General features: G+C 39.9%; 1 protein-coding gene across 8 annotated transcripts in view; it reads right to left on the reverse strand.

The window, feature by feature from the left end:
* Positions 1 to 11,390: 11,390 nt before the first annotated feature.
* Positions 11,391 to 23,110, reverse strand: part of adam11 (ADAM metallopeptidase domain 11) — a 165,265-nt gene continuing 153,545 nt past the window's right edge. For 2 of the 8 annotated variants that reach the window (XM_043675210.1, XM_043675216.1), the window contains 2 exons: positions 16,380 to 16,397; positions 11,391 to 14,202 (listed from right to left, as the gene is read on the reverse strand). In XM_043675210.1, the coding sequence (XP_043531145.1) occupies positions 14,024 to 14,202; positions 16,380 to 16,397 (197 nt within the window). In that variant the 3' untranslated portion in view covers positions 11,391 to 14,023. The other 6 variants (XM_043675213.1, XR_006309220.1, XM_043675212.1 and 3 more) reach the window with 6 other exon arrangements.

Here is a 23,110-nt window from a genome sequence, read left to right on the forward strand (position 1 = left end):
TCACGACTCTTGAATTCAATCCCTCTTACTCCATAGGCCTTCTTACAAACTCTATCCACCTGAGTGGCAACCTTCAAAGATCTATGTACATAGACCCCAAGATCCCTCTGTTCCTCCACCTGACTAAGAACCCTACCATTAACCCTGAATTCCGCATTCTTATTTGTTCTTCCAAAATGGACAACCTCACACTAGGCAGGGTTGAACTCCATCTGCCACTCCTCAGCCCAGCTCTGCATCATATCTAAGTCCCTCTGCAGCCGACAACAGCCCTCCTCACTGTCCACAACTCCACCTATCTTCGTATCATCTGCAAATTTACTGACCCACCCTTCGACTCCCTCATCTAAGTCATTAATAAAAATTACAAACAGCAGAGGACCCAGAACTGATCCCTGCGGAACTCCACTTGTAACTGGGCTCCAGGCTGAATATTTACCATCTACCACCACTCTCTGCCTTCGAAAATCCTATCCCTCAGTACCGTTTCCATTACGTTGCCTACCAACAAAGTAAGACTAACTGTTCTGTAATTCCCGGGGTTATCCCTATTCCCTTTTTTGAACAGGGGCACAACATTCGCTACTCTCCAGTCCCCTGGTATCACCCCCGTTGACAGTGAAGACGAAAAGATCATTGCCAACGGTACTGCAATTTCCTCTCTTGCTTCCCACATAATCCTAGGATATATCCCGTCAGGCCCGGGGGACTTGTCTATCCTCAAGTTGCTCAAAATGTCCAACACATCTTCCTTCCTAACAAGTATTTTACCGAGGTCTGCCTCCAAAAGTTTGTTTCCTGGTACTAAGTGGATCTGTATTTCACTGACAGCTAGTGTGTTATTTATGCCAATGTTAATAATGTTACCAATGTGCCACAATGATGTGGTTGATCTCACTTTGCAGTCTTGTTAGAAATTTCTGAGATTGAGTCTGATGATGTATACAGAGGGATTTGGAGGTGCTGCTCATCAATGAGAAGGCAATCTTAAAGGTTACCTGCTGACATGGATGAAACAATCCCATAGTGTTTGTTGAAAAATAAACATTCCTTCATGTGTTGGTGAACATTTCTCTCCCAAACATTACTTAAAATATATTATTTAGTCATTCATTTTGATTGTGTAAACTTAAGTTTGCTTGACAGCACCAAGCTGTTAACCTCATAAAAACAACCTTTGCAGCTTAAGTCTTTGAAGGAAAGGTTAGGCCCTTATTTTCATTCCTGGGTCTTGTCAGCTAATGCCAGAGATATGAAAAAATGGTCACCCACATTTCTAATGTTTAGTTCGAGGGGGCAGGCTGGATTGGCAGTTGAACTCAGTGACCTCGGAACAGCCTTAGAGATGGCCAGTTCCCGTGGCTTCAAAACCTGACTCTCAGGGCTTCAGCAATGTGGAGAAAATTTAAAAATAGACATGGAAACATAAAAACAACCATTCTGCACAGCACCTGACATCACCAAACATTCCCCATCCAAGCTTTTCTGCATCTATCAACTCCCACGGCTCTTTATGAATCCTGTATCAGCTGATGCCCAGTTGTCTTTCCCTGAACCTTGTTATCTCCCGTATTCCCGTGACCAGCATCATCAACGTGACCCTTTTTCGTCCCAATTCCAATCACACCCCTCACCCACTACTAACATTTCAACTGATTTTCTTTTTACTGCGTGGACCTCTGAAGTCCATGTGTGGCAATGACTTCCAAAAGTGGAAGTCATGCATTGGCACATGGATTGATGTACAGAATTTCCAAATGGTAGATTAAAGACAACATTGTCCTTCTCTCTCCACACCAATCCACTTAGAATCTATGGTCAAACTTTGGGAACCACACTATCAATGGCTTTACTATTGGAAAAAAACTCATTAGTAACAAAGACTCAATAATGTTAAATTATTACAACTCATTCACTCTGAAAACAAAGATTTCATTAAACTAGTTTCCCATAAGTGTGTAATCCCTTACGTAAACAAACCTTTCCAGTCGGTAAGGAGTTGAAGCTCTCCAACATATGGTTCACTTATTGTTTCCAACTGAGAGAATGATAGTTTGGGATATCAGTCACGCAGCACAAACCCTATAATAGTGTATGGGAACATGCACTCTGAAACACCTATCGCTTTAACATCGCACATTTTCTCAGTCAATTCCTTCGCAGTTTGACAATTCCAATTTTCTCCACAGTTAACAGTCCCAAAGGGCACTTGAACCCGTTCCACTGTCTTCCATTTGGAAGATCCCTGACCTCCACATGTAAAGGATACTTTATACAGAATCTCCTAGATCCTACCTCCAAGGTGTCCTGGGACCACATCCACAGGAATACATCAGCTCTGCAAAGTGGTACCGTCACTATCTGAAATAAATAGACTGGTATAATCTCCGCACTATGGATTCCAGACACCAAGGACCTCAGTGCAGGTGGCTAGCTGCCTCTGGGAGTTGTATTTATAAGGATTAAGTAATTGAAGGAAACATTTTTATAAGGAATTAAGTAGTTAAGGATTGTTCCTTGTTCAGTAGTTATTGTCCGGCCTAATTGCCCAGGAGAAGATGGTAACAAACTGCTTTCTTGAACCTCCTGAGGACCCTTGGGTTACTCAGCAATTCTGTTTGGAAGTAAATAGTATATTTCAAAGGCGTTAGTGTATAGAAGTAGTGAGATTTTGCTAAAACTATACAAAGCACCATCAGACCACAGCTGGAATACTGTGAACAGTTTTGGGCCCTTATCTAAGGAAAGGTATACTGGCATTTAAGGCAGTCCATAGAAAGTTCGCTCGGCCAATACCAAGTATGGAGAGACTGTCATATGACTAGAATAGCGATTTATTGTCACTTGTATTTACGAAAATACAGTGAGATGTGTGTAAGTTGACACAATTTGGTGCCATTTTAATTACAGAAATTATTAAAAAATGATTGAGACAAAGTTAATCTTTTGTCTCCTCCATGGTTCCTACGTTTCTGAAGCAGCTTTGGGACACCACCACCGAAGCTGCCCGAGGCAAGGATTTCCTGACCAAACTTACCACGCTGATACCACCAAAACCAGCACCAGAGCTGCTGCATTGTCACCATGGCACGAGAGACATACCAGATCCACCAAGTCGCAGACACTGAAGCTGTCGTTCAAGGTCTCACCACTTCAGTTGCCGCCTGAAGCTGCCAAAACTACGAGGAATGTACCGGAACCATCAGGCTGCCTCTGCTGTAGCCACGACTGAAAGTGTTGCACCACAGCCAGGAGGAGCAGAACAGACCCACCGACCCTCAGTGAAGCTGCAGCCACTATGGCCGTGAGGAACGGACATTCTTATCCATCACACTGCCAACGCCACAGCTGGCCCTTGGAACTGCCTTCCTCCACCACAGCCACCAAAAGAAAAACAACTGTACTTTGACACAAAAGAGAAATGATGAAACAAAATTGAAAAAAAAAATGGAGAATGAAACTGGCCAGGTGAGCGGGAGTGGGAGCTTTTAGGCACACAGCCAGAACACCACCTACTCTGTTACTGCCACCAGCTTAAGGAGCTGTTGAATAAATTGGGCCTGTAATTGCTGGACTGTAGAATAATGAAAGACAACCTTTCTGAATCATACAAGATTCTTAAGAGACTTGACAGGACAGATGTAGAAAGGTTGATTCCCCTTGGAGAGACGAGGGCTTAATCTCAGAGTAAAAGTCACATGTTTAAGACCGAGATGAGGAGGAATTTCTTCCTTCGAAACGTTGTGAATCTGTGGACTTCTTTCATGCAGAAAACTGTTGAAGCTGGAGCATTCAGTAATATTCAAGGTGGAGATAGGCAGATTTTTTTTACTACAGAGGGAATCAAGGATTTCTGGGAAAAGGCAGGAAAATGGAGTTCAGGATTATCGGATCAGGCATAATCTTATTGAATGGCAGACTGTGGAAAGATGGTCAACTTTTGGTCCTACATCTTATGGTTTAGTGTTCAGTAGAAAGTGAAATAACCTGAAGCTGGCATGTGGAATGCTTGAAAGATTTGTGACTGTCTTTATTGAATGATTTGGCATTGCTGGTGTTGGACTGGAGTGTACAAAGTTAAAAATCACACAACACCAGGTTATAGTCCAACAGGTTTAATTGGAAGCACTAGCTTTCCCAATGCTGCTCCTTCATCAGGTGGTTGTGAAGGAGCAGCGCTCCGAAAGCTATTGCTTCCAAATAAACCTGTTGGACAATAACTTGGTGTTGTGATTTTTAAACTTTATTGAATGAGATGTTCGAGGTGATTGGTTCTCAATGGTTTGTTAATCAACCATATATCAAGAACATTCCCAATGGCTTTTGCTTCATCTAACTGCAGCTATTCATCTTCCTCAAAGGAACACTACTTCACAAGGCTTTCATCACCAATCTGTATAGTTTGTAAAAGAACAGTAGACATGCTTTCTTCTTCTTTGTGGAAAGAACAATAGCAAAAAAAACTCAAACCTGTTGCATGTAAGTCTTATGTTATTTGCCTACTCTAAGGTACTTAAGTTTGTGAAAATTAAAACTGTAACAAACAAGTAACAAAAGCCTAGTCATTATAATTGAACATTAAAAATCAAAGCTATATAATAGTCATAACTATTAATATCCATAGCCATACAAGATGCCTAATGGTGCATTTATACAGAGACTACTGCCTCAACTGTATTTGCATCAATATTGTATTAGAAGTGGAAGAGGTATGAACCAGAAATCAAAGCCCAATCCGCCACTTAGACCTGAATGTTACATGCACTTTCAACGTGAGGAACCAGACGAAACAGCAATGTGCAGCAGATTCTGTTTATTTGTACTGGGTTCAAATGCACTTATGCCGACGACCAGAAGCATTGTAAAAACATAGCATTAAAAAGAGAGATCAACTAATTTGGGAGAGTTGTTCACCTTCTTCTAGGGAGCAAGCTCTCCATTATAAGCCCCTATAGATACAAAGAATCATTGTTTTAATGAGCAGCAAATCCTGAACCACATCGTCACAAAGAAGCCATTTATTTTTACAAATGGTCAGTAAGGTTTGTGCCTATTTACACAATACTACTGCAAATACAATTCTGAAATATACACAATATACAAGTTCATACTTATGTCAATTTATATACATATTTATATACAATTTACACAAGCAAGCTGTGCAATTAATTGAATTACTGTAAAAGAATCAACTGTTTAAAAGTTAGCACGTCCTACCAATTTACGCAATCACAGTCCAGCAATGAGTGACCTCTGCAGTAGGATAGCGACTTTACATAGAACTAGGTCATCAAGATGCTTTTCACAATTGAATCATGTCTCCAATAGTTGACACATTTCCACACAACAATGACACGTTGGTTCAGTCATGAGGTTCCCGATCCCTGAGGGGACTTTACTTCCCTCAAAGCTCAATAAAGATGGAATATTTATTCCATTCATATTTGCTCACCAACACACCCTTTCCAATCACCTCTTCTGCTCTAAAGTTCTCAAATTTACCCTTACCCCTCATGTCAACGCTTTCTTTCTAACATTTGTTTTGTTGGTATCGCTCCAGTTCTGCTTCTACCCAGGTCACAGTAAAGACAACAACCTGGTTAAAGTCATGAATAAAGTTCTCTAAAATTCACTAGCAAATAACATGTTATCCTCTATTAGGTAGATCTGCTCGTGGATGCACAAATACAGCCGACACACCTCCAGCAATTTCTTCCATTCATTGTAACATCACCACCAAAGTCTTCTGATCAACCCCATTCCCTTTTTCTCATCCCTACATTCTGAATTGGAAGTAAGGCAAGGACCAGAGGAATCTTTCTCCATTTGAGGAAGACAATTGGCTGTGTAATAGCTTCAGGGTAACCACACCATTTATGGAGCAAGGGGACAAGACAGGACTCCCTGAACTACGCTAGCCAGTTCAAGGATGGAGCCCGCTCTGTTGGCTTTAGTCATCCCCCAATGAAGCTAACTAACCTCCATGACCTGAAGATTGCACTTCATTTTCTGTACGTAAATGGGTAACATCTATCTCCAAGTCCCCTCACCACCGTTCTATTATCATGGATGAATCACAACTTCCTTCAGTTAAATACTGGGAAGTCTCAGCCACTGTTTTAGGCACTCACCACTATCTCAATTCTCTGTTCAATTCTCATTCAACATTAAATCCAGTACTGTTCCATTCCCCAAACCATATATTTTCATATTTAGAATGTTGCCTGCCCCTGATCCTACTCCAGTTCTCTACCAGAGACGCCTTTAGCTGTCTGTCAACTCCAGTTTCATTAATGTGTTCATTCTTCACAGATTTCAACTAGACCCAAATGCAACTCTACAAAGCCTCATTTGTCTATCCCTTTCATCATAACAGAACAGCACTGCCTTCCTGTTGTCCAAAGAATTAAGTTCGAAGTGCTGCATGTCAGAAATCACATTTTTGCGACCCTGGATGTAATTTTTGTCTGCTGCTCCTCTCTGTGCATTCACTGCCTCATGCCACATGGATTCTGTTGTCTGGACCATTTCATCACCCTGAGACCTTTGCATTCTTTAAAAACCTCCTTTCCATCAAACCGCCTCAAAACTTTTACAAGTTCTACCAACCTCATCCCTGACTCAACATTCTGTTCTTTGGGCCTTGGAACGTGTTAAACGTGCTACATAACTGCAAATTGTCATAAAATTTACAGTATTTTAAACAAGATGAGTTCTTCCTTAAATAATAACTGATTACACAGTGTAATACTACTTTATCTAACATGTATACTGTTAAGAGATTGTTTTGAATAACTGTCTGAAAAGTAACAAAAGATTTCTGACTAAAACAACTAAATCACTAGTAAAACTGAAATGATCATTTACTTTGATGTGACAAATCTTAGAATATTTTTGTGATGAGTTTAGAAACTTGTGAGGAGCTTTCAGTTGTGTTGGAGGAGCTAACTCAAAAAAAAGCATTACATTCTGTGTTTGAAAGCTCACATGGACATACAATTCTAAGTGATTGTTTTTTCCTAATGATTTTCCTCTTCATAGATTTACATGCATATGATAATGTATCATGAAACTGAGGAAAAAGAAAACACACAGGTCACTGCCCTTTAGATTAGATTCTCTACAGTGTGGAAACAGGCCCTTCGGCCCAACAAGTCCACACCGCCCCTCCGTAGAGTAACCCACCAAACCCATTCCCCTACCCTATATTTACCCCTGACTAATGCATCTAACACTATTGGCAATTTAGCATAGCCAATTTACCTGACCTGCACATCTTTGTGATTATGGGAGGAAACCGGAGTACCTGGAGGAAACCCACGCAGACACGGGGAGAATGTGCAAACTCCACACAGACAGGCGGGAATCGAACCCAGGTCCCTGGTGCTGTGAGGCAGCAGTGCTAACAACTGAGCCACCATGTCACACCCCATTTTAGCCACATGTGGATCTTAATTCTCCCATATCCTGCTGTATATAAGATCACCTTTGACAGCATCACAGCTTCTTCGAAAATAACTAAACTGATACAGATGTAGCATGTATTCACACAAACACAAAATTTTAAGCCCAAGAGAAAAATTAACATCTGGTAACTAGGTGCGTGGAGAATAAACAGCATTAAAGAATGAAGGAGTAGTCTGTAGCAGGTTTTAAAGTAAATAACTTTAACATCACACAAATTCCTTAAAGTTTGTATCTGATCTTCTTGAACTAGGAAGGATGAGCATGACTGAACACAAGCTGATCACAGAATTTGAACAGAACCTCACTCCTTTCGGAGTGTTGATATGAAGACTTTAGTTCCCTCTAACCGGAAGTCACTGGTGTTATTTAAAATAATCCTTGAGGAAGCAGCATGGATAAGATAGGAAGAATATGTTTCCTGGCTCAAGACATCAAATAAATGATTAGCAACAATACAACGAACTGTGTGAGCTACCAGAATAGACTTCACTGCATAATGCAAGAAAAATCATGTCTGAGAAACCAAATCAAAGCATCACATTCCCCCTGTGACAGTGTTTGTTTTCTGTGTACAGCAGTTCAGGCAATCCTATGTGGAAGTGAGACAAATGAGGTGATCAAAATTAATTCTTCGAACCATTTTGCTATAACTTTTAAGACTATGAGTAATTTCCATAAATAATGTTCAGAAAGAATAACAGATGTTAGATGCAACATGGCAACAACAGGTAAATATAAGTACTTCCTCTAGTTAAAGGACTCCAATAGACCAGTGTGTACATGCTCGGTGTATTAATTATGAATTTACTTAGATTAGTTACATTAACATATGCATTATAATGTGAAGCTTTATACGATAACCTTTAAAACAGTACTAAATTCAGTTCAGTAACATTCTGTTGTCTTAATTACATTCAATATTTGTTTTTACAAGTTTTGTAGAAACAATCTCTTGCTATTTCCAGTAATAATTATAGATGCTAATTATCATTTTATGTTGCATGCAAAGCAAGATGTGGAGTGGAAGGTGATTAGGACACTAACCAAAATAAGCGATATTGGTGGACTGATATCTGGAATTGTTTCCTGTGCTCATAACAGAAACTTTGATAAGTCTAGCTAACTGCTTTATTTCAAAATCTTTCAAGAAATATTCTTCCAAAAGGATAACAATATGCAACAAAGTGAAAATCGAGAGCTGTAGAAGAATTAAAAACCAGAAAGCATGGATTTAAAATAATTAGCAAAAGAAGCAATGGTGAAATGAAGCTGCAGTCTTGATGTAAGGCCTGGTATGTATTTACATCAGGACGGTGTAATATCCACGTTCTCTGGTCCGGCATGTGCTGGCTGGCAACTTTCCTGTATCTTTAATGGAGGGCAAGGCAACTTGGAAGCACATTTCAAGGCTTTGGGTGAAGATTGGGGTCAGTTGTTGTGTGACAAAATGTACCAAAATAGTAAACTCCTAGAGGACTGTGGGCCCTTTAGAAGCCACTCAAGACACAAGTACATTTTGAAACAGGAAATGAGCGAAAAACTGGAAAACCTTTACCAAACAGAGAAAAACTGGAAATATGCTCATGGGGACAATATTATAGTGGATTGAGTTAAATGGAGATTACAGATATGGGTACTCTGTCCTGGCAGCACAAGGAAAATCTTTGAGCGTAGGGGAAATACCAGTAGAGAACGATTGCTCTATTAGAGTGGGCAATAGAGGAGTTAGAAATAGAAGCATTAAATGTCTTGCAGGAGTGAGCTGAAGAACAACTGGACAACCATGGAGAGGAAGATGGCTAGGGCATTAATTTGGACCAAGAAGCTGTTGTTGCTTAGAACAATCAAAGACTCTTGAATTTGGAGTCTCTTGGAGAGGTTAGATGCCCGAGTAGTGCAGAACTTGTCACAAGGAATGTGGAACTGTTTATCATTGCCTCCCTTGTATGAGAGAGTGGGAGGAGAAGACTGGCCCAAGGCTGGAGAAACAGGAAAATCAAGCTGCCTTTGGACATCCTGAGTATAAACCATTGATGTCTTAAAAATCTTAAAGTAAGGTAACACTTATGAAGCAGCGATCATAATATGGTAGAGTTCAGTCTGCAGTTTGAAAGAGAGAAGACAAAATCGGATGTAATGGTGTTACAGTTAAATAAAGGTAATTATGAGGGCATGAGAGAGGAACTGACGAAAATAGACTGGAAGCAGAGCCTAGCGGGGAAGACAGTAGAGCAAAAATGGCAGGAGTTTGTGGGTATAATTGAGGACACTGTACAGAGGTTCATCCCCAAGAAAAGAAAGATTATCCGGGGAGGGATTAGACAGCCATGGCTGACAAAGGAAGTCAGGAAATGTATTAAAGAAAAAGAGAGATCCTATAAAATGGCCAAGAGCATTGGGAAATCAGAAGATTGGGAAGGCTACAAAAACAAACAGAGGATAACAAAGAGAGAAATAAGGAAGGAGAGGATCAAATATGAAGGTAGGCTAGCCAGTAATATTAGAAATGATAGTAAAAGTTTATTTCAATACATAAGAAACAAACGACAGGCTAAAGTAGACATTGGGCCACTTCAAACTGATGTTGGAAGCCTAGTGATGGGAGATAAGGAAATAGCAGGAGAACTTAATAAGTACTTTGCGTCAGTCTTCACAGTGGAAGACATGAGTAATATCCCAACAATTAAAGGGAGTCAGGGGGCTGAGTTGAGTATGGTTGCCATTACAAAAGAGAAAGTGCTAGAAAAGCTAAAAGGTCTTAAAATTGATAAATCTCCTGGCCCCGATGCTCTACATCCTAGAGTTCTGAGGGAGGTGGCTGAGGAAATAGCGGAGGCATTAGTTGAGATCTTTCAAAAGTCACTGGAGTCAGGGAAAGTCCCGGATGATTGGAAGATCGCTGTTGTAACCCCCCTTTTTCAAGAAAGGATCAAGCCAAAAGATGGAAAATTATAGGCCAATTAGCCTAACCTTGGTTGTTGGTAAAATTCTAGAATCAATCATTAAGGATGAGGTTTCTAAATTCTTGGAAGAGCAGGGTCGGATTAGAACAAGTCAACATGGATTTAGTAAGGGGAGGTCGTGCCTGACAAACCTGTTGGAATTCTTTGAAGAGGTGACAAGTAGGTTAGACCAGGGAAACCCAGTGGATGTGGTCTATCTAGACTTCCAAAAGGCCTTTGATAAGGTGCCACATGGGAGACTGCTGAGCAAGGTGAGGGCCCATGGTGTTCGAGGTGAGCTACTGGTATGGATTGAGGATTGGCTGTCTGACAGAAGGCAGAGAGTTGGGATAAAAGGTTCTTTTTTGGAATGGCAGCCGGTGGCAAGTGGTGTCCCGCAGGGTTCAGTGTTGCAATATTGTCATTTATCTCAAGAGGGTTGGAATATAAAAGCACCTTTGTGCTACTGAGACTTTATAAAGCTCTGGTTAGGCCCCATTTGGAGTACTGTGTCCAGTTTTGGTCCCCACACCTCAGGAAGGACATACTGGCACTGGAGCGTGTCCAGCAGAGATTCACACGGATGATCCCTGGAATGGTAGGTCTAACATATGAGGAACGGCTGAGGATCCTGGGACTGTATTCATTGGAGTTTCAAAGATTAAGGGGGGATCTAATAGAAACTTACAAGATAATACATGGCTTGGAAAGGCTGGACTCTAGGAAAGTGTTTCCATTAGGTGAGGAGACTAGGACTCGTGGACACAGCCTTAGAATTAGAGGGGGTAAATTCAGAACAGAAATGCGGAGACATTTCTTCAGCCAGAGAGTGGTGGGCCTGTGGAATTCATTGCTGCAGAGTGCAATGGAGGCCGGGACGCTAAATGTCTTCAAGGCAAAGATTGATAAATTCTTGATGTCACAAGAAATTAAGGGCTACGGGGAGAATGCGGGTAAGTGGAGTTAAAATGCCCATCAGCCATGATTGAATGGCGGAGTGAACTCGATGGGCCGAATGGCCTTACTTCCACTCCTATGTCTTATGGTCTTATGTCCTCGATTGAGTCAGAAAGAAACATTCGTCTCTGAGCATTGTAGTTGGGAAAGAAGGATTCAAGGAGTGTCTCTAAAACTCCACACATTACAGCCAGTCAATAACACACAAAGGTGGTACTTAAGCTGTGTGAATTAGTTGACGTGACGGAACTCATCCTATTGAGAATTCATAACCAGTTAAGATGTAACCATTCCATCTCCAATAGGTGAGATAATTCACACACCTTCACTGAACTTTCTCAGTCCTGGAACAGTAAGTCCCAGCTTACACCCATGGCTGTAGTTGTAGAGACCCATGGCCATAAGTCTTTGCTGCACAAGTATCCAAGGTGTGGATAAATTATGCTGTCAAGATCTTCATGTTCTTGTTCAAAAAATATCCCCTGCCTATCTTTCTAATTCCTTCCTCAAAATTCCTGGATTGCGATCTACATTTATATCCTGCAGCTCTTGTTCTACACTGTCTTTATTAGGTAGCATCCTCGTGATACAGCATGGTTTATATTTGGGCTGCTCTCGAAAAATGTTTTATACTTTCAATCTTCAGATTGCGAACAATCTTTCTCTCCATTTGACAGGCTACTATTTTCTCTGCTTGATAAGAGGTTTATCAGCTTTGAGAAGTAAGGAATCTTATCAAGCAAGTACCACATCTGACGTGGTGACAGGTACAAGTGTGGGACTTGCCTTTTTGGAGTGGACTGCTCATAGAATATTTCCCTGACTCCACACCATCTGCCTGAAGAAAAATAATTCTCAACTTCATGTTTAGAAAAATAATAAATTCCAATTTGTCATTCAAAACTTCCTTCTCCCTTGCTCCACCCTCCTGAGTGGGAAGGTGAAGAGCCAGGAATGTTCACTTGGATGGCCATGAGTTGTGTTGAGAATTCAGACTGAATAGCATGAAATGCAGATAATCATATATCTGTATACAGTGTAGGATTTTTATGGGTATAAACCAAAATTATGTAGAAGTGCTGCAGTAAATTTCGAGCCTACTTGCTCTATATTTGCAACTTTTAAGAAGTAGTTTGAGTTTGCAAAGTCCAGAAAGAAAAACCCTTTTTAATTAAATGCAATCATCAGTTGTAATCATTGTGCACTTCATGTGATAATTCTCCAGTGGAAGACTACAGAGGAAAAACATACCAAGATAGTACAATGACATGGACAGTAATGTTGGCAGTGTTAGTTTAGAAACTGGGAGAAGCCATTTTGAGAAAGGCTACTTTCATGGAGTTAATGGTAGTTCTTCACTTAAACAAATGCCACTTTTTACGCAAGTTGTTGGTCCCAGCTCAACCTTAGAGATTTTTAACCATAATAAGATACATTTCTGATGGTTAACTTGAGCTAACATAACAAGGTTTGATAGTATCAACTGTTCTAAGAATCGAGGTAGCTTCATTTCTGAGCCTTCATCATATATCAAACATTCCATGTCCCCTGTTTAAGTCCGAAGTTGTCAATTTATTTGTGTCCCATATTTTAAGCCAGCTTTGTATTTTACTTAATTTAAACTAATCTTTACAATTTAACTTCAAATTCTTGATCTGTAAAATTAAGGATACCTGTTACAAACATGCAATTTTCTTAGTTCAGGTTAAACTCTAAGAAGCAGTCATAGTTCATAAAAGCCAATTTTAATGTACGTTTCCCTCTTCTCATGATTTTCTTTCAAAGAAAAATATCATCTCGGTTTAACATTGCTCTGTACAAATCATCCAGATATGTCACTGCTCCCTGATCCTTCAGCTGTCACAATTTCTGCTGGTGTATTCCTGCCCAATGTATCTAACTTTGGAAACTGAGTAGCCAGGATTTATTGCTGGATTAGTATGGGAGTACTAAGGCTCACCACATTGAGTCACCATTTGTAAGTTTCTCTCTCCCTCTTTTAGGTCTTCTGCAAGTGAAAGAACGAACAGGCAACTCACTAAATATTTTCATGACAAAATCCAGCTTTTTTCAATAACTCATAAATTTCTTCCACCACTGAAGTTAGAAAGGTGGCAAAAATATTTTGCCCCATGAATTATTTCACAGCCAAATTTAGAGCATTGGAAACTACTTGCAAGTTTAAATACATCTTTACATGAATTTGCACATATCTCATGTTGCTTACATTAGTAGATGAGATGAGGATTCATTTGAGCTAAGAATAGCACTCCAACATAAGAAAATTCAAACAGGGCTATCAGCAAATGTGAAATACAAGGACAAAAAGGTAGGTTTTGCAGGCCAGATCATTAGAGCTTTGACATCAGGACAGCAGTAAACCAGTGACATTCAGGACAATTTGTGCTCTCGTGCTCTCTCACAATATAATGATTATTTGAGTGAATCTACAGGGTCAGATGGATTCTGTGGCAAGACCTAGAATGTTGTTTTTTTAAACCCAAAACTGGCATGCTTTACAGTATGGCCACCTACCTCACCCAAAGCCTGAAACTATTATCTTTATTCTCATGGGCTGGAGCATGCACCAAAGCTCTAAACAGAGTAAAGACACAGCATAGATTTCAGTACGTTTCAGAAGTGTTTTCTTCAGCTTTTCATTGAAGCACCGGTTCAACTTTCCTTTCTTTTTCCAGGCCCTGAAGTTTACCTATAAGTGTATTCCACAGCAACAAGACAGAGAAGGTCTGGTTCCTTGAGCATCGGAAGACATTGGTTTTATTGGAGTAAAGAGAGTATCGTATACAGATGAAAGGCATTTTATGCTCCTCCAGATCTGCAACAAAGAAGTTAGAAGTTACATAGCTACCTTACAGGTAACAGGTGGAAGAAGAATAGAAAATGGAGAAGTCAATTTCTTTTAGTGAAATACTGAGAGTTACTGCCACTTCAAAATAAAAATGATTGGAAGCTGTTTTGCTGAATGCCAGGATTCTTAAGGGGCTTGACAGGGTAAATACGAAGGTTAAGTTTTCACTCATGGGACAGTCCTGGACCAGAGAGCACAGTCTCAGAATAAAGGAGTGCCAATATAAGACTAGGATGAGGAAGAATGTCTTCACTTGTGGGCTTGAGTGTCTTTGGAACTACTTACTACAGAGAACGGTGGGGGCAGAATCCTCACATACACTTAAGGCTGAGATAGATGGTTTCTTGATTAGTAGGGGAATCAAGGATTACAGAGAAAATGCAGGAAAGTGAATGTGAGGAATGTCGGATTAGCCATGAGCCTACTAAATTGCAGATTCAATTAACTGAATGGCCTACTCCTGTTCCTATTTCTTAAGGCTTTATGGTTGTGGAGAAATGCAACTTCAGGCTGGAGACCTGATTGATAAAATCATTTGAAAACCAAAGTGAGTTGTAGCTAACAGAATAAGCAAAAGGCATGAATAGTTTGATAAAATGTAACGTTAAACAGTTAATATTTGAGAATTACACAATGTCTCGTGTTTGGAAGAACATAGCGACAGCTTGAAATCTCCCCATGAAGACAACAAGAAACTTCTTTGTTGGAGCCTAAAGGTTGACTTTTATTTTTCAAAACAAGTACACTATAAAGGTGGCTCACTAAAACCTGAACTGGACGCTGGATTTTGAAAACTGTTCTTTAATCTGTAAAGCTTTCAGGGTTTTTTGAGTGGTTTCTAAATGTTCTATTTATATTGTGCAAACTAAGGTTCAAAGAACTATCTTTCATGGCTTCAATAGTTGCACAGCATCACAAAGGCTCTGTGTTGATGTGGATTTTCTATACAATTGGGGTCATAAAGTTCAATATTTCTTTCAAGAGTTCAGCTGGAGGAAGCATATCAACCAGTCAGTACTAAAACACACACAGACGCACAGATGTTCTTTGAACTGCAAGATGATTGAAGTTACAAATGGCTCAGCACTTCAGTTTACAAATTAACTGCGAGGAACAAATTAGAAATAACCTCAAGGAAATATGAAAACCTAATCTGAACCTCCACAGAACATAATATTAATTAATGCGTAGTCTATGTAGCAATGGTTAGTCTAGTTGAAAATCAGACTTCAAGATCATTGCCAATTTTTATTGTTTTGCAATGATCCTGCTGCTGCCCTTTCCTATCCCAAAACTAACATCAACCATTCACCCACCCCTCATCCCTGACTCACCCTTCCACAACCCCACTATTCTCAAAAGTAGCAAATTATTTTGGTTGTCAGCCGAAATGATTAGTTTTATGTTTGAAGCAGAACATTGAGCGTTATCAATCTAAATGACCAGGGTCTGAAGAAGAAGCATCAAGGCTGAGTCTATCCTTTGCTGATTTCATACAGTCGCCATGGCAACCCTCCAGCATTATCCTGGCATCTCCAGAGAAGGAAAATCATAACAACATTTAAAGTAAGTGTTTTTGTTTGAACACTTTCATTTCAGTAGTCATACATGTACTGGGGACGAGGAGAAAATAGGTCGTTTGGCCAGGGTCATAGGAGACCGGTCAACTGACTAAACCTCGACAGAAATGAGAAGCCATCATTCTGTTGCACCTGCCAGCAGGGGTTAGGGAATGGCCAGAAGTGGGAGCTCTGGTTATTGTCCTCCTTTAGCGGTGCTATTGATATCAGGAACACTTTGACCTGGCTGACCCCAGCTTGGTTATCACAGGTCAGCGGTCAAAATAAGGATCAGTCTGCTCTGTATGTATCAGTCACACACCAATGTCGCATACTAATCTAATTAACTCAAGTGGCAGTCTCATTTTCACCTTTTTAAAGTGGTTATTCAATTTTACACTGGCTTATTATGTGATTTGATCTGTTTATTAACTTTGAACATACAAATCTTTAATGATCAAGTAATTGCTTCACAATTGTAAATTGTATATACGGAAACAATGAAACCAAGGCTGGTTTATAATCATAAAGTGGTGTGATTTAATGCAAGGTATTTAAATTGCTTGCTGTTGTGTGGCATCATACCTTCCTCTCCGAATGTTCCTTTCCATGGTGCAAAGAAAAAAATGAGACACGTTTAGTTTTCAACACTTACTAGAAAATCATTAATAGTTAGTAATCAATTAGGACTTGATTGACATAATACACCAAAATGTTGAACACTCTTGAATAAATATCACGTATCAGCTGTCAGAACTGAGCACTTGGGTTGGTTTAATGGCCAATGAGTTCTTCTTAAAGTAATTCCAAGTTCACTTCAGGGATATTTACTGTTCACTGTAACTGGGCACATAAGTGGTGCAAAGCAGTCACCCACAACACTGTGTAACAAAATGTCTCTTCCATCCTGTTCTGCCCTAATTGAAATGTCACTGCTCAGTTCAAGATGATTGAGAAAGTTATAAAAGATATTTGTTGCTGTGCATTTCTCAAGAAGAATGCATTCTACTGATTGAATTTGAAAAAAAAACAACATACAGATCTTCTGGAAAAAGGACAGGTTTGCTCATTTGAGCATAGATAAAACAAGTCTGAATGTTAAATGATGTAAAAAAAAACACATTAACTGTAGAAACTAAATTTAAATTAAATATCTCAAATTTTACAGAAGTGGAAGAGTTCAAATATAGTACAATTGCTTTCAACAAGTAAATGAATAAGCTTTAGATTTCCAAGCGAGATATTTCAGTCTAATGTCACACAGAAATACATGATATACTTTAACGTTCAAATTTGTAGAGTCCTGTATATTGAATTAAGGCTCAGTTTTCCAAATACATTTGGCTGTTATGCAAATCAAGACCAACATAACAAGCAGAGTGGAGACATGCACAGTGTAATGGAAGCACAACATGCATGTTTAATATTACTATCTTCATTGATTCCACCTGGATCAGCTATTGCTGTTTCACAATTGTGGTATTTTTAAACACCACAACATCTCATGCACGCTAGAGTTTTAAGAAGCATAACTGCTAAGCAATTGCTTGAAAATGTGCTTCCCTTATAACTCGAGAAGAATTGATGAAGATAGGAATCACGGCTATAAAGTTCCAGCAAGGTGCTAAGTCAGTTAAAAATCACAAAGGAGGCAAGAAAGGCCACATATCACAGATAAGAAAACACACTGAGGGTTTCACCTCCCCGGAGTTGGCTTAGTGTGGGGCAATTGGTGGTTTGAAGAATATTTCATTTGTGTGTGATTTCTTTAAAATCAAAACTAATCCCAACCAAAAAAAGGGAATTCTTACAATGAGGAATTCGTCTCTGTGTTAGCAACAATTATATTCTTAAACAAAGCAAAACATTGCACATCATTGGAATAAACTGCACAAAGAAACAACTTTACATGAAAATCATTTTTTCCTTCATAAGAATTTAGTGCCACAGGAGTGAATGGGAAGGAATCTGTATCTGGAACAAACTTGCATGGAAATCAATATGGTACTTTCATGTACCTGAAAATTAATCTACATAATTAACACTAAGCTGGTATAACAGCAGGATATTAACGCTGAGGTGGAATAATACAAGACCTTGCAGGAAGCAAGTTTGGTTTACATTTGAAACACAATCTTTTGGCCACTGAGATATATTTGGACATGAAAGGATATTTTTGCTTCTAGACAATTTTGTTTTGATTCTTTCAGAAATGGATGGATCATCACCAAATAAGCCACTTTTGCCTTTAAATATTCACCTCCTTCACCAGTAGTAAATGGGTCAAAGCCCAGCAATTAAAGGGCATTGTTGATTAAATCAAGCCATTAGTCATGACAATTGTTGGCAATCATGGACTAAAATCGCTCCGATCTCAGCTCATTTAGCAGCAATTAGCCTATGTTGAAATTAGTTGTCCAAAATTAATTGCTGGGTTTAACAAACATTTACAAGATATGATTTGGAGATGCCAGTGTTGGACTGGGGTGTGCAAAGTTAAAATCACACAACACCAGGTTATTGTGCAAACAGGTTTATTTGGAAGCACTAGCTTTGTGCTGTGTGATATATAACTATTTACATGGCACACTGTAACAATATTGGAGATATTGAAAATAATGGAAAAAGCAAGAGAAATGTTCGAGTGTGGCTAAGAAATTTATCCATACACCACTTATTTGTCAGTTACTAAATGGCCTTACAGGCCTCCAGTGGGGAGGAAACACGTGCTCAATAAGACTGAGCACAGCATATTGGCGAAGGCTGGAATTGTAAGCATGCAATGTCAACAGTCACTGGGCTCTTTCCTCTTGGAAATAAGAGAAGCTTTCACTGTAAGATTAATTGGTTCAAAGAACACAAGTTGAAAATTTAGTAGACCATGATGATACAAATAAACATGCTGAAAGCAGACCGAGATAGAAATGGCTGCAAACTTTCAGACATCTAACAGATATCAAATACTTAATTATCAAAAGAAAAACTCAGATCTATTTCAAAGTAAAAGGAGAAAGCTTTCCCCTGTATTTGGCACAGATAAATATGATTTTTATAACATTTGACGGGCTCAATGGCCTTCCTTTGTGCTTCTATATTCTTGATTTTGTTTTCACATACAATGGCAATTTCAGGATTTTGAACAGACCAGTAGACATTGTCTACGCAGGGACTTTAGCAAGGCCTTCGACAAGGTTCCGCATGATAGACTGGTTAGTGAGGTTAGATCACATGGGATGCAGTGAGAGCTAGCCAACAGGATACAAAACTGGCTTGACAATAGGAGACAGAGGGTGGTAATAGAGCGTTGTTGTTCAGACTGGAGGCCTGTGACCAGTGGCGTGCAGCAAGGACTGGTGCTTCATTATTTTTCCTAATATGGATGATCAACAGATGATTTTTATTTTAACATGCAAATCGTTCAGACAGCTATAAATTAAACATGAAACACAGATCTGAAAGACTGGTTTCAGTCATCTGGATGTCATGTTAATTTCAGTTCACCATGGATCTTGTTAATTGATGATTTTATGTACTGGATCAACCAGGTCAGATGATTTCCTGCAACCACCTTACGTCAGTGATTTCCTTTAAAACCATTTTAGCCTAGGAGATTTTCCATCTATTAAAAATTAGACAAGGAAGTCAAAGCTTGCTAGCCCGTTTTTACCACATCAAAACAAAGAACGGAAAATATATTTTTAACAACCCTGTGTGGTTACTAGGATAAGGAATGACAATTATTGTAATTTCTCTTCACACTGCTTTTAGAAACAGACAATAGGTGCAAGAGTAGGCCATTCAGCTCTTCTAGCCTGTATCACCATTCAATATGGTCATGGCTGTTCATACAATCTCAGTATCCCACTCCTGCTCTCTTTCCGTATCCCTTGATCCCTCTAGCCGCAAGGGCCATGTCCAGCTCCCTCTTGAATATATCTAATGAACTGTCCACAATAGCTTCCTGTGGTAGAGAATTCCACAGGCTCAGAACTCGCTGAGTGAAGAAATTCTTTCTCATCCCAGTTCCGAATGGCTTACCCTTTATTCTTAGGCCGAGACCCCTAGTTCTGGATATCACCAAAAATTGGGAACATTCTTCCTGCACCGAGCCTGTACAGTCTCATCAGGATTTTATATGTTTCTATGAGATCCTCCCTCATTCCTCTAAAATCCAATGAGTACAAGCCCAGTCAACCCAGTCTTCCCTCATATGTCATTCCTGCCATCTCAGGAGTCAGTCTGGTGAACCTTTGCTGGACTCCCTCAATAGCAAGAATGTCCTTCCTCAGACTAGGAGACCAAAACTGCACACAATATTCAAGGTATGGCCTTACCAAGGCTCTATACTATTGCAGCAAGACATCCTTATTCTGATACTCAAATCCTCTTGCTATGAAGGCTAGCATGCTATTAGCTTTCCTCACTGCCTGCTGCACCTGCCAACCTTCGGCAACTGTACCACCATGATACCCAGGTCTACTTGCACCTCACCTTTTCCTAAACTGCCACCATTCAGATAACAATCTGAATTCCTATTTTTGCCATCAAACTGGATAACCTCACATTTATCAACATTATATTGCATTTGCCAAGTTTTTGCCCTCTCTGTCAGCCTGTTCAAGTCACCCTGCAGCCTCTTAGTATCCTCCTCACAGCAGACACTGCCACCCAGTTTAGTGTCATCTGCAACTTGGGAGTTATGGCATTCATTTCCTTCATTCAAAACGTTAATATATATTATGGAGAGTTCGGGTCCCAGCGCTGAACCCTGTGGTATACCAATTGTCACTGCCTACCACTCTGAAAAAGACCCGTTTATTCCAACTCTCTACTTCCTGTCTGCCAACCAGTTCTTTATCCATGTTAATACAACACCTCCGATACCATGAGCTTTAATTTTCCTAACGACTCTCTTGTGTGGAACTTTGTCAAAAGCCTTTTGAAAGTCAGATACGCAACATCCACTGATTCACTCTGGTCTACTCTATTGGTCACATCCTCAAAAATTCCAGATGATTTGTCAAGCATGATTTCTCTTCAGTGAATCCATGCTGACTAGTACTGATTCTGTCACCGCTTTCCAAATGTCCTTAATAACTGACTCCAGCATTTTCCCCAGCACCGAAGTCAGCTAACCAGCCTATAATTCATTGCTTTCCCTCTCCTTTCCTTTTTTAAAAGGTGGGGTTACATTAGCTACCCTCCAGCCCATTGGAACTCTTCCAGAGTCTACAGAATGCTGGAAAATGATCACCAATGCGTCTACCAGTTCTAGGGCCACTTCCTTAAGTACTTTGGGATGCAGAGCATCAGAGTTGATAAGGGTGGCCCTGGAGAAGCACAGCAGGTCAGGCAACATCCGAGGAGCTAGAGAGTTGACATTTCGGGTATAGGCCCTTCAGCAGGAATGTGGAGGGGGCAAAGGGGATGAGAGAAAAGTTAGGGGGTTAGGGGTGGGGTTGTGGGGAAGGTAGCTGGGAAGGCGATAGGTGGTTGCAGGTGGGAGGGGTAATAGTGATAGGCTGGTGGGGAGGGTGGAGCAGGTAGGTGGCAGCCCTGGGGATTTTATCGGATTTTAATCTCATCAATTTCCCCAAAACTATTTCCTGACAAATAAGGATTTCCTTCAGTTTTTCCTGAGTTGACACTTGCATTGTAGATATATTGTCAAAATGAAATTGTTTCTTGAATGCTTGTGACCATCAGAACAGTGCACTACTGGCCAATATATAGATGCTAAACTGTCTGCATTTCAGTGATTATGAAGTTTTTTGGTAAAGTGGACGTGATAAATTACTTTAACTTTTTAAAGTTGTGTTTAAACCTGCCAAGACTGAAATGGTCTCAATAATAGCATTTGCAATGTTAGTAGACGTTCTTGCTTTGGCACTCCAACATTTGGCCTGTAATAAGGGAGGTGTGATGCGTTGCACAAAATCTCACACATGCTCCAAGCATTCCACATTTCAATAAATGTGAAAGCAGCGATTCCATTCCATGCAGGTAAAGTTGCACTAAATTTTGTTCCTTTTTTAAAGCTAGAAATTCTGCTGTAGACACAAGATAAATTACAAATTCATTTTGCTTTTGACTTGAAAAGTCTGGACTCGATTGTTACCCCTTTTCAAGTTACAGTATATCCTTGCCTGTTGCTCATAACCAGTGGTTGTGATTTTGAGGAGCTTTATTCATATTCTCACTGATTTTTGGCAAATTTCATTGTTAGAGCAAAAGCCTGAGATTGTTTCCTGGAAATAGCCTTCAAAATGGCTTAAAAACACATGACAACAAAAAAATCCCAAGCTCTACAATTGGTTTTAATCATTTCAGATGTTTTAAATATGTACTTTAGCTGTTCAGTATCACACTCTTACATACTAAACTTTGAGAAAAATTCAGGCTTTTAAAAAAAGCGCTAAAGAAACAAGAGCTGTTATTAATGGCTGAATTGACAAATATGAATTATTATTTATTAAGTTGAAAATTAAGTAGATGTTAGTCAAATTGTGGACTGAGATTTATATTTTTCTTTTAAAATGGGCTGTGGCTTTGAGCATTGGAGACAGGATATCCCTTTCAGTCTGTGCAGGGAGAAAACAGTTGAAATATTTACATGAATTTTCACCCAACAACCTCAAAATTATTGCATCTACTGCAGAATTTTAGCACAAAGGCATTTGAGTATTAACTCTGAATGGAGTAAAGTAAGAAGCAGTCAGGAAGAGGCATGCTTGTCGCTTACTTAAATCCCCATCCAGTCCCCCCTAGGACAATGGCTGCCACCAGGATGGCGCCTGCGATGGACCCTATAATGATATTGGTACCACTAGGACCTGTGACAAAGGGGAGGGGGAACGAAACCATGGGAATACAAATGTCAGAATCAGAGCATAAACTTATCAGTGAGACATCTTTATGACATCGCATGTCTTGCTTACTGGAGGCCCGGATGTTTGCATTATATTATGCGTCCTACTTTGTCACCAAACTTTTCTTTGGAAGACTGTGGAAAAAGAAGCACAAATGTTTAAGCTCAATAACACTGTGCCTGAATGAAAACCTTGTGGACATATGAAGAGAAACATGAATAAAGACCATTGGGCTCACTATTACTCTCTCTGATGGTTTGGCCTGTTTGACAAGCTGCACACAGTGGGGCCAGCCCTCTCTCCCCACCCTGAGGAGATTTTGTTCAAGAGCTGAAACTTGGGACTTATGCAACGACAGAGAGAATGGAAGCCTCAGACAAGAGCTGAAACCAGAGCTAGAGAGAGAGAGAGCTAGAGAGAGAGAGCTAGAGAGAGAGAGAGAGAGAG

This window comes from Chiloscyllium plagiosum, chromosome 33 (genome assembly GCF_004010195.1).
Source record: "Chiloscyllium plagiosum isolate BGI_BamShark_2017 chromosome 33, ASM401019v2, whole genome shotgun sequence".
Lineage (NCBI taxonomy): Eukaryota > Metazoa > Chordata > Chondrichthyes > Orectolobiformes > Hemiscylliidae > Chiloscyllium > Chiloscyllium plagiosum.